Raw genomic sequence first — 11,666 nt, 5'->3', positions numbered from 1 at the left:
TCTACTGCTGTGTCACGGATGAGCACCCTTTCAGTCACACCGGCCAAACTGCCCTCCTCCATTTCATCATGGAAGAAAAAAACCCACAAACTTATAAAAACAGAGGTCCTTTAAATAAAAGTAAACGCACCACCTTCCTTCAGCGACCAGTCCCTCAGGACTCCCGCGCGATGCTACACCTTCACCGCGCCATGAGCCCCAAACAAGACTCGAACCCGGATCTCACGGCTTCACCCCGCCCACCCTGGGGCCCAACCACGCATGCGCAAAGAACCGCTCAGGCCTATGCGGGCTCGCTCGGGGGCGCAGCAAGCCCGCGGCAGCGCGCATGTGTAGTGGCTTCCGTGGCCCTGTAGCGTGCGCTGCGCCCCCTCCCCCCGCCGTGCCATGGGTGACCCGTTCCGGAGGGCGGAGTCGGGCACTCAGGTGAGGCGCTGCCATCCCCCTACCCCCCCCCATCCCTTGGGTTCCCCTCAGCCACGGGCCCCGGGCACGGTGTGCCCGCGGTGGCCATGCCCAGGCTGTCGGGGAGGGAGAAGGGAAGCTCGGCCGCTGCTGGGGGAGGGGAAGCGCTGCGCGCTCCGCTCCGCCCACCCCGTGCTGGCGGAGCTATGCTCCATCCCCACCCGCTCGGGGCGGGCGGAGGGAGTGCCCGGGGGCCGCGGAGCCTCCCGGGGTAGCGGTGTGTGAGGGAGGGAAGGAAGGAGAGCCGCGCCCTCCCGCCTCCGCCGCCCTTCCCCCCCTCCCCGCAGCCGGGGGGAGCGGGGCCCTGTCAGCAGGCCCGGGGCGCGTCTCACGCTCAGCGGAGGCGCCCATGGGTGTTGGGGGGCCCCCCCGGAACTCCTCGGCTGTGCTAGTGGGGGCAGCGTGAGGCTCCGGCCGGGTGCTGTGTGCAGGGACCCGGGCTGAAACCCTCTTGTGGGTTCCCCTGCAACGGGGGGCATGGGAGGTGTATTCGGGTGTTAACAGTAGTTACTTTGTAAATTCCTGCTTTGCGCTCTCTCCCAAAGATTGGAGTGGATGCAGTAAGGAAGAATCGTGAGGGAAGTTTTTGGTTAAATAAAGTTTATTTAACCAAAAGCAGTGGAATTGGTTTCTTCGGAGAAAAGGTATTTTAGTTTAGGGTGTCGGTTTGGGTTTGTTTTGGGTTTGTTGGGTTTGTGTTTTTTCCCTGCTGGATGGTTTATTTGCGACTTGCAGTCACAGAATAAGGATGGTTTGGGTTGGAAGAGACCTTAAAGATTATCTAGTTCCAGCCCCCCGGCCACAGTCACGGACACCTTCCACTGGACCAGGTTGCTCAAAGCCCGTCCAGCCTGGCAGTCAGCAAACTAATTGCTTGAAGATATGCACACATACAAGCACAGAAACAAGTGATAACTTCTTATTAAAGCTCCATGTTTTTTCAGTAAGAAGCCTTTTTGACACTTAAAAAGAAAATGCAGTAACAGCTGTGCTACAGTGAGCACATGTGCACAGATGATGGATGTGAGTTGTGCTCTGTGCCCCAAGTGGGTAAATGCATTTATTGTCCACGTAAGCAGTGCCAACAGGGAGTGTACACGGCAGCACCGGTAGTGGGATGGATAGCCAAACCTGAGCGAGGGAGGAATTGATAACTGATGGCTTAAGGAAGGTTAATGTAGGAGTACATTGTCCAGAAAAAACTGGTAAAAGCCCTTGAAACAGAAAATGCTTAATTTAAAACAATACTTCCTCAAATAGCCTTGTGCATAAGGTCAGGTTTCACTGAGAAGTTACACGAAGACCGCAGTCTTGTACTCTTATTATTGAATATAATGCAACAAATTAGAACTTCTTGCAAACCACCTCTGGTATATCACAGTAAAGTAAGTGATAAATTGCTTGCATAAGTCTGCATGCCCATAGTTTACAAAAGCTCAGTCAGAGTAGTTACAGTGGTTGAAAATTAAATTGGGCCTTGTACTTAAGATAGGTTTGCATGCGTAAATAGCCTGTAGGATAGCTCGCAGCCTCTAGCAGAGCTGGAGTATTTAATTTGAATTTCTTTAACATTTTAATGAGGTAATATTCCTTACATTTATGCATAGCTTCTTTGAAACCAATACAGATTAAGCATGTACTGTGTTAGTGGGACTGTCCATACACATATTTCTTTATTAAAAAGATTAAATTGATAAATTATAAAAGACATAGTTGAAATATTTCAGTCCTGTCAGCCTTGTCATTAATGGAATTTAACCCCGCTGTCGCCTAATTCTTGCTGTATAGCTAGTTTTCTGGACCTAATTGCACATATGTGCAGTTTCTTGCTAGCGTAATTACACTTCCAAGAACACCAAAGAGCAAAGATCTACCACTAGGCAAGTTGCTAAGAAGTGGCATTTTGTATACAAGAAGGCAAAAAGAGCATTATGAAAGAAGGAATGAGCATCTACAGTTCAATTATAGAATCTGAAGTCTCTTAATACATGAGTTGAAATTGTTTGGGTGGGTTTTTTCCCCAGGCACTCCAATTGAAAGGCTTTCCTCAGTGGTGCTGCACTTCTCTGTTCCATATGCTGTCTGTGACAAAGCTTGGGACACCTCATGTCCACCAACCAGAAAATCACAGAACGGTTAGGGTTGGAAAGGTCTTTAAGATCATCTAGTTCCAACCCCCCTGCCATGGGCAGGGACACCTCCAGATTACCCTTTAAATGCTGTAGATTCCCCCCTCCCCCCCCCATTTTACAGGTGAAACGCAAGAAGGCAAAATGAAGTGCCTTCCCTGGAGCAGAACAAAGGTGGTGGTTGCCCGTTTGGGGAAACTCATGTCCCTCTTTAGTATCAGCAGAGGTGAGGGATGCTGGTGTAGTACCTCATCTCAGCTTTGCTTCCATCACTTGTGCTGTAGCATGGACAAACCTTTGTCAGATTTGAAGGAAATCTGTTCGCTGTTTCTGCCAGGAACCCCATTGCTCCCAGCATGACACTAATGAGGCAAGTGCCTTTGGAGATTCTGCTTCAGAACTCGGAAGTAAATACAAGTTTGATAAAAACACAGGTGTGCCATCATCACTGAATTAGCATAAATTACCTACATGAGCAGTGCTTGGAGTAAGCACCTGTAGTTACTTAAAATGAATATATAAACTCAGCATTTAAATAACCACAGATTCATATTTAAACTATAGTGATTGATCCACCATGTATTTCCAAAGCTCTAGCAGTGTGCTTAGAGGAGTGACAGTCTAAGAAGACAGGGTCTCATGATTTCCCAACTACAGAAGATATATTCATTAATGTGCTAATAAACTGGGGAGCATGAGGCTGCAGAAATGTGTTTAAACCCTCCATAGCTGTGACTTGCAGCACCCATCATCGAGCCCCTGTGATCACTGAGCAGTGCTTCCTTTGCTGAAACATTAAGAGCATAAGAAAGCAGCAGCCTGTGGTGGTTTTCCTGTTTTCTCCTGACTTCCACTGCCGGCTGGCGGGAGTGAGACGTTCCCAGCCGGTCTCTGTGGTGGTGCGACCTCTCCTTGCCATCTGGATTATTGCTTAGCCCAGGTCCCAGGACCCTGCTGGTTCCCGAAATACTCAAGAGCTCACCTTGTGAGGGTTTTCTGTGCCATACAAATGCGTGAAATGTAGGGGGTGCATCTGCAGATGCAAAGCAAGGTCAACTCAGGTGGTTTTATATGGCCCTTCAGTGGACCCCTCAGAAAACTATCCTGAATATGTGTGAACAGGCAAACAAAGGCAAGCACACTGACATTTTGGTAATGGAAGGGAATGTTAAAATGTCAGTGAAAATGTCACATTTAGATTCCCATTGTGACCACTTGAAGTAAAATCAGGGCCATTTAATGGAGTTTTATTCTGCTGTTAAAGGCAAACACAACTGTTTAAACAACTTGTAAGACAATTCAGAGCAGATGTTGCTCATAAATGTGGCAGGGAGGAAAGCAAGATAAGGCAGTGGTGTGTTTAAAGGTGTGTGCTTACTGCTCCTTTTGTGACTGGCTTTAAGGAGGATTGGGTAAAACTGAATGGAATTTGTTTTATTTAAATCTTTAAATGGTAACTGGGTGTCTTGTAGAATTAAATATTTGGCACTGGCGTGCGTGCTCTGGCAATGCTCTGAGCAACCGGATAGTTTCCTTTCCCGTGTGTTAGTACATGTAGGGAGTAACAGCTGTAGCATTGGGTAAAATGTGCATTCTTGGTTTACAAACTTATGCCAGAACTACAAATAAAACAAGTTATGTGAATACCTGTCTACTTCCTATGCAAATATCTGTCAATTTAAGAAACTGACCATGAACTTTGGACTAATTTGTTTTACAAGGGGCTTTGGAGGAACTTGCTTTACAAATTCAGGCTTGCTTTAGAAAGGTTCTTGTAGAGCCACTGGTGGCTAATTACTTTTCATCATCCTTAATCCATACTCTGTTTGAACAAGTAATGATGATATAATAGGGTTGTAGTCCAAAAGAGACCTGCATAGCTTTTCAGATGAAATGTGCATGATTTTACTTACAAATGCTCAGAGGGACTGACTCAGGAGGCTAATGATGGTTAATGGTTCACCTCTCAAGCAACAGTTTGTTGTGGAGGTGATGGTTATTACCAATTAACTTCTTTCCCTGTATTCTGTTCAAATGGCAACACTGCTGTATACCTGGGGTGATCCCTCCTGCTAGTCAATCTATGCAGCTTTTTCTTTTTAAGCTGTATTCCCCTAATGTATATCCACCTTTTACTGCCATTGAATCTGCATGCTTTTTCTTTGTAAGGATGGAACCTTCTGTTGCTGTAGTCCAGACTATAGGTTTCCATATGTATTTATGAAAACATCTTTTACATCAGACTACTGTTTTGATGGGGTTGTCATGGAAAACTTCAGTTCTCAGAATCCTTTACATCTGATTCCCAAGCCCCATGGTTTTCAGTTAACAGCCTGTCTTTCCTGTCTTTTCTTTAAAAGCTGCTTGCACGACTTGAGGGCAGAAGTGCTCTGAAGAATCTTGAACCTTATCTGTTTGCTGAGGAAGGATCTCCTGTTCACGGTAAAAATGTATTTTTATCCCATTTATGGAAGAATGTTGGTGTGAAAGTATGCTCAGAACAGTAGCACAGAGATAAGCATACAAGTAGATTTTTTTTTGCCCTGGATTCAGAATTTCAATTGTTGATGTAGTTTTATGCAGACTAGATAAAATGAAATAATGCAGAGTCACTATTCTGAATATTATTAAATGGACTTTAAAATCTACTTTTTGGGTATCAAAACAGGTGTAGGTGAGTAAATACCTAACATATTGGTCTGTTTCTAGTAGTTTTACAGAAATTTGTTCTAGATTATGTCAATTAACCTTTTTTTTCATTAGTGGTCTAAAAAAACCACCACAAAATCATAAATTTGGAAAGAACCTGAGGATCAATAAACAGCAAAGAGTTCAGTTGTATGGAGTGGTCTGGATCAGTTAGGAAAAGGGTTCATGAGCAAACACTGTCAATAAAGCCAAGTCATCAAGCTATTCAGTCTTGGCCTGAAAAATCCTGATTATACTGAGATGGAACTTTGGAAACAATTCCATTATGAATATAGGTACTAATCAGCTGAATGAGTTTGCAGATGATGTTAGGATCAAAATGGCTTATATAGACCTTCAGGGAATAAATGAGAATTTAACATTGGAGGAATCAGGCCACCTCCCAGTGACACCAGTAGAAGTTTAAGGTAGATTCTTCTAGCAGGAAGTTTTTAAGATCAAGATTGGGTGTTTTAATGAAAGAAATTATGGAGCTAAGAAGAAAACACACTTAGGAATTCCTTGATTCTTCAGGAAGTCAGACTGATTTTTCAGATTGTGTAAAATGTCATGGATTTCACAATGGAGGAGACTAGAAATCTACAGTAAAAAAGGCATATGAGTGGCAAACTGTTCGGATTGTGCTGGGAGGCACTACAGTTGTTGAATGTATGTATGAATTAACGAATGAATGAATTCCATATGAAAAAGGTGGTTGCAGTGGTTATCAACATACTTGTCTGCAATTGGAAGTTTGGGGTTTTTTTCTGACGTGTACCACAAGAAAGCAAATATTTGAGACTAAACTGGCCATGTTCTGGTAGAACAGACTGTCAGAAGCCTTCCTGGGAGTTAGTAATTGCCTTTGCTGTCACAGCCCACAGCATTACGTAATTCTATCATCAAATTATCAGCTTCGCTCTTAAAAGCTGTGTAGGTTGTTCATGTCTATCCAAAGACTGTTCCAGAACCTTAGTTCTAACATGGCTGGAGACCTTCTAAATTTGTCACTGGTTTCTCTGTGCCAAGATGATCGTTGAGCTTCCGAAGCACTTCTTTTTTCTGCTTTTAACAAATGGCATCAATTATTACCCATATTGGTCGTGCTTTCTGGCTGACATTAATGAAGCTGTGTAACATTTTAGCCCAGACCTTTAGCTGCGTATACATAAATGGACTTCACCTTTTATTACATTTTTGCTTTGTCTTTTAATACCACAGTATTCATGTGAGCCTATATGCTATTTTGATGTGTGTTCTCATTATTCAGTCTTAAATTCCTGTTGAAGACCTGCCTCTCCATTTGTCATGAACTTGACTTCTAGTAGGTCACTGTGGAATACTGTAATACATTGCCCATGAAAGCCATATTGAATAGCTCTTAATCTAAAATACTGTGATTAAAGTAGTGCAAAGACCTAAATTATTCTTTTTTCCTGATGGTATTTGAAACATAGAGATGAAGTTTCAATAAACTGCCCAAAGGTTACATCATAGTTAAGTGTTCATAACATGTATGTCAGAGTACTCTAAAGTAGGAACAGCTAATATAGGTAGTGCTGTGATATTCTAGTCACTGCTTCTAATTATGATGGATTTGCATATTGAAGAACACATAAGCATGTTAATTACATATCATTTAAGCTCTTCTGGAATGGAGCAAAAGTGACACGAGCTTTAAACAATCTTCTGCTGTTGGCAGTCGTATTTCTCCTGTGCCACTGGTATGAAGTTGTGGGTGTCAGTATAAGGCTCTGATAATTCAGCAATAGTGTGACACCCAGAATTAACTTGAAATAAATATTAGGCCTTTCTACTTTACCGATAAATGGCACAAATATTAGTGACAGCTTCTGCACAGTATTGTAAATTACTAGTCCAGTAACTTCAAGGTATCTGATGATGTGAAACCTGCAGAGTTACTGCTGCACAGTCTAATAGCCTGTTTGTAACTGCAGCATCAGAAAACCAGGGTTCGCTAATGTAATGATCACATACAAAACTTAATTCAAAAGAGAACACTGAACTGGTGACCAGGACTGAGCACAGTTTCAGTCAAAAATCCATTAATGTTACATAAATATTTACATTTATGCAACATCATTTAGTTTATCCTGTAGGCCATTGAGCATCCGTGTACTATTGTGCCATTCAGTCTGTCCTTCGCAGGCTAGTTCAGGCTAGTGTGAGCCAAGCAATGTGTAAGGTGACTCCTTAAAAAGTACTTCTTGAATGTTCAGTGCTGAATTTCACAGGAAATCATTCCGCTCATCCATGTTGATCTTGTAAATCTTTACTGTCTTAAGTCTTTGTTAGCCCATTGGTTTGTTTTCACACATTTTGCCAAGCTAATGGAGCACACGTCTACTGAGAGGTGGTAGGACAGCACCAATTCTAAGAGGAAATTTTCCCATTAGCTTTCTTCCATGTTAAAGTGTCTGTTCCTACTCTTGTCTTTCAGACTGTTTTCATCCTGTAACAGTATTTTTTTACTAATCTTCCTTTCAAAGTTATTTTGACATTAATGGATGATGCCAGTACTGACCTGCTGTGAGGGCGTCAAAGGCTTCTTGGAAATGTTGCTAGCCACACTTCCTCCTCTGCTGTATCATGGGTTGTCCTCTCAGACCCAGAAAGATGAAATTTCCCTGTTATCTTACTCTAACAGCCTTGTTGCTAATTTAATGAAACCCTACATTTATAGATGTTGCTATAAATGGCTTCTGTTTTGCACCCATTCTCCTTGTGGGCAGCCTCTTGTGGGCAGCCTCTTTGATAATCATGAAGGCACAGAAATCCCTGGCTCTCTTGAGGTTTTCTTAAAGTCCGAGCTGTTACTCCTTTCAGAGTGACTTAAGTGTTTTGGTCAAACTATAGCCCAGATGTGTCTCATTCAGTAGTGTTGAACAAGCTTTGAAGGGTGCTTAACTGTCTTGCTGTTACAATTTACAAACCACCGCCACAAAAACTCCTAACAATGATTTGTCATTTAACTTAGTATTTTTACTTGAATAAATCTGTTAGTTGTGCCCATAAAAGCTCATCCAGTGTTATTGTTATTCTGTAACACCTAGACATCCTGACATAACGTCTTCGAATGGATAAAGTCATGGAATCGTAGAATGGTTAGGGTTGGAAAGGACCTTAAGATCATCTAGTTCCAACACCTTGCCATAGGCAGGGATGCCTCACCCCACACCGTGTCATCCAAGGCTCTGTCCAGCCTGGCCTTGAACACTACCAGGGATGAAGCATTTACCATTTCTTTGGGCAACCTCTTCTATTTCACAGGAAAAGCTTTTCTGAATCATTACCAAGCAGTAACTCAGATTTGCCCACTGCTGCTTCTCAGTGGCCATGTGTGTCTGCTGGTTTGTCTTAAGTCATATTTTGCTGTAAAGGTAGATGAGGCAATCTGCATTGCAGATTGGCCAAGTCAGTCACTAGCTGGCAGAAGCGTTGTGCCAAAGCTAGTGGCAAACAGATGCACTTTGTTCCTTAACAAGAGGTGCCTTATGCAATTGTTCTAAAATATTTCAGTAGATGAAATGTGAGGGATTGACCTACCCAGCACGTTTAAGAGGAGTTCTTCCAAGCTGGTATCTTATCCCAGCGGGGCACGGTTATGTTACTGGCACAGTCTGTGGCAGCAGAGCAGCTGCTGGCTGCAAGTGGCTGAATTGGACATTGTGACCTGTGAACAGGAAGAGAAAATGAAGATTTATGTAATAGGAAGTTTAGTTGTTGTTCATCTCGAAAGTGGGGAGAGCCATTCAGAACAGGTAAGTGAGGGTTTGGGAGGCAATCAAGCTTTTTTATAAATTTCAAGGTATCAGAAGTTCATAAAATGGAATTGCAGTTGTGGAGCAGCAGGAATTTCATTATCCATAATGGCAAGCAGTCTGAGTGTCACTGGAATGCACAGAACTGTCACATCAGCTGTAAATTGCTTTCAGTACTTGCAACGGGTGAAGTAAGAGCTTAGTTTCTTCCCCACCACCCTCTGTCCCTCTTCCCAAGGCATATCTTGACATCGTACGCACTTAAGGACGCCCTCTGGAAGCTGAGTAGTGACTTGAAAAACCCTGTTAACTCAGCCAGGCAAAAACATGTTTAACCAAGTTGTAATTAATTCTCTATTCTTGCATCCCCCCTGTGAGAAGCTGTTATGCCATTTGTACTTGCCAAGGCCATAGGAATCTCTCACCTTCCTGCAGTTACAGTCGTGTGATTCTCCCTCCTGCATGTCTTCACCCTTCTGCCTGAAGTCCCAAATGTCATAAATAAATAATCCAGTTTCCAAAATCAGGAATTTATAAAGAGCATCTAGTAATTCAACTTCTTTTAGTCTTGCTCTGATACAAGACATCAGAAGACATTGGAAAAGACCAGAGTATCTTGCATTCACATCCGACAAAAAACTGCTTTCCTAGTAAAGCATCATGGTTTTTTAATTAACATTTTAAATGTGAGCTGTATTTTACTGACCCGTGTGGAGCAGGTGGTTAGGCTGAGTCCATTTAGGAACAGAGATCCTGTGCTTCAGACAGGAGAATCATTGCCTGGAGTTGAAGGAATCCAAGCTCCCTGTGCCAAAAACCAGCAGTTTCATATTATGATCACCACAGAAGAATGTAAGTGCTAAATACATATACTGGCATTCTCTTTACTGGTTACAGATTCCCCTTGATACTTCATGATGCGCATAGATACTGCACAAGCATGTAGCGTACATGAAATGCCGAAGGACAGTCTGCACTGTAAAAATACATGTGCCAACATCGTTTGGACTTCTAATATGTCAACTTTTTGTGGTTTGCTTGTCCTCTACTTGTTTATTTATTTATTTATTTTGTGTGCGTATGATAAATAGATGGTTTCTTAGCCACTCTTGTGTAGCAGCTTCCTTTTCAGTCTTCATTTACCTGTAATGATACACATGAAATCTAGTTGCCAACCTTTTACTGCTACTGGTGTACTAGATGCTATTTGCAGGGGCTTTTCCAACCTTTGTTCCCAGTCGATTTTCTCCACTTCAGAGGCCTTTCTTGAAAATTGGAATTTCTTTTGGTAGACACTAACCAGGATTTAAACAGTTTTATGAATATTAAATTTTCTGTGCCTTTAAACTGAAAGAGGGGAGATTTAGTTGAGATATGATAGAGAAGTTCTTTACTGTGAGAGTGGTGAGGCACTGGAACAGGTGCCCAGAGAAGCTGTGGCTGCCCCATCCCTGGCAGTGTTCAAGGCCAGGTTGGATGGGGCTTTTAGCAGCCTGGTCCAGTGGAGGGTGTCCCTGCCTGTGGCAGGAGGTTGGTACTGGATGAGCTTTAGGGTCCTTTCCAACCTAAACCATTCTGTGCTTCTAAAATGCATTTTCCAGTTTCTGGAATAGTGAGTACTGGTTCAGTAAACACTGAAAACTGACTCTGAGCAGTAAGTACTCCTGCCTGATAACCTACTGCTCTGTTTTTGAACAGGAGATGTCATTGAATTCCATGGACCGGAAGGAACAGGAAAAACAGAAATGCTTTATCATCTTGTAGCCCGCTGCATCATCCCAAAATCAGGAGGAGGTCTGGAAGTGGAAGTCATGTTCATTGATACAGACTACCATTTTGATATGCTTCGTCTAGTTACCATCCTTGAGAACAGATTGGCACAAAGGACAGAAGAAATGATCAAGCAATGCCTGGGAAGGCTCTTTCTGGTGAACTGCAGTAGTAGCACTCAGTTACTCCTCACTCTCTACTCCTTAGAAAACATGTTTTGCACTCACCCCTCTCTCTGCCTTTTGATTTTAGATAGCATATCAGCTTTTTACTGGATAGACAGAAGCAATGGAGGGGAGAGTCTCACCTTGCAGGAGATGAATCTGAAGAAATGTGCTAACTTCCTTGAAAAGCTTGTGAGCAAGCATCACTTAGCCCTCTTTGCAACAACACAGACGCTGATGCAGAAATCTGCAAACTCCGCAGAAAGCTTTTTCCCTTTAAAACTGACACACGAAACTGATACAGACTATAGACCATACCTTTGTAAATCATGGCAACAAATGGTAACCCACAGGATATTTTTCTCTAAGCAGTGTAATTCTGATAACAGCAAAGGTTTCACAGTCACTTCTTGCCACCTCAAAAGAAACCATGTAGTAAAACGTTCATTTAGTATTGCAGAATGTGGAGTGCAGTTTTAACTTCAGTTTGGTTTTAAATGTGTAGCAAATCCTGGTGCTTAATCCTCACTGGCTCTAGGTAGTTTTTAGTACCTTTTAAAGTAGCTGAAGAATTTTTGTCACGATTCTGTCACAAGATTTTAATTCAGTGAAGAGCAGGAAACGTAAACCTGTTTGAAGTACTGTATTCGTTCAGTCCAAACTAGCAA

General features: G+C 42.7%; 1 protein-coding gene across 3 annotated transcripts; it reads left to right on the top strand.

Moving 5' to 3' along the window:
* Nucleotides 1-275: 275 nt before the first annotated feature.
* Nucleotides 276-11,536, top strand: XRCC2 (X-ray repair cross complementing 2). Of its 3 annotated transcripts, XM_061348762.1 has the most exons (4): nucleotides 2,818-3,028; nucleotides 4,955-5,036; nucleotides 10,763-10,992; nucleotides 11,087-11,225. In XM_061348762.1, exons 1-4 carry the CDS (start codon nucleotides 2,951-2,953, stop codon nucleotides 11,111-11,113), a joined length of 417 nt encoding a protein of 138 aa, XP_061204746.1. In that variant the 5' UTR covers nucleotides 2,818-2,950; the 3' UTR covers nucleotides 11,114-11,225. The 3 variants fall into 3 exon arrangements, with proteins under 3 accessions (XP_061204737.1, XP_061204746.1, XP_061204728.1); XM_061348753.1 differs by lacking the exon at nucleotides 2,818-3,028 and adding an exon at nucleotides 276-426 and having other exon boundaries at nucleotides 10,763-11,536; XM_061348744.1 differs by having other exon boundaries at nucleotides 2,820-3,028; nucleotides 10,763-11,536.
* The last annotated feature ends 130 nt before the right edge of the window (nucleotides 11,537-11,666 follow it).

This window comes from Neopsephotus bourkii, unplaced genomic scaffold (assembly GCF_033783945.1).
Source record: "Neopsephotus bourkii isolate Nb327-2 ecotype Australia unplaced genomic scaffold, CSIRO-AGI_Nbou_v1 NB_53, whole genome shotgun sequence".
In the NCBI taxonomy this organism is placed as follows: Eukaryota; Metazoa; Chordata; class Aves; order Psittaciformes; family Psittacidae; genus Neopsephotus; species Neopsephotus bourkii.
The sequence above is the reverse complement of the archived record's forward strand: the minus strand, read 5'-3'. Positions and strand labels throughout refer to the sequence as shown.

Coding starts and splice junctions, on each gene's coding strand:
- XRCC2 (XM_061348744.1), top strand. CDS start 2,951: ATGACACTAATGAGGCAAGTGCCTTTGGAGATTCTGCTTCAGAACTCG. Junction 3,029..4,954: donor CAAGTTTGATAAAAACACAG/GTGTGCCATCAT, acceptor TTTCTTTAAAAG/CTGCTTGCACGACTTGAGGG. Junction 5,037..10,762: donor GGAAGGATCTCCTGTTCACG/GTAAAAATGTAT, acceptor GTTTTTGAACAG/GAGATGTCATTGAATTCCAT.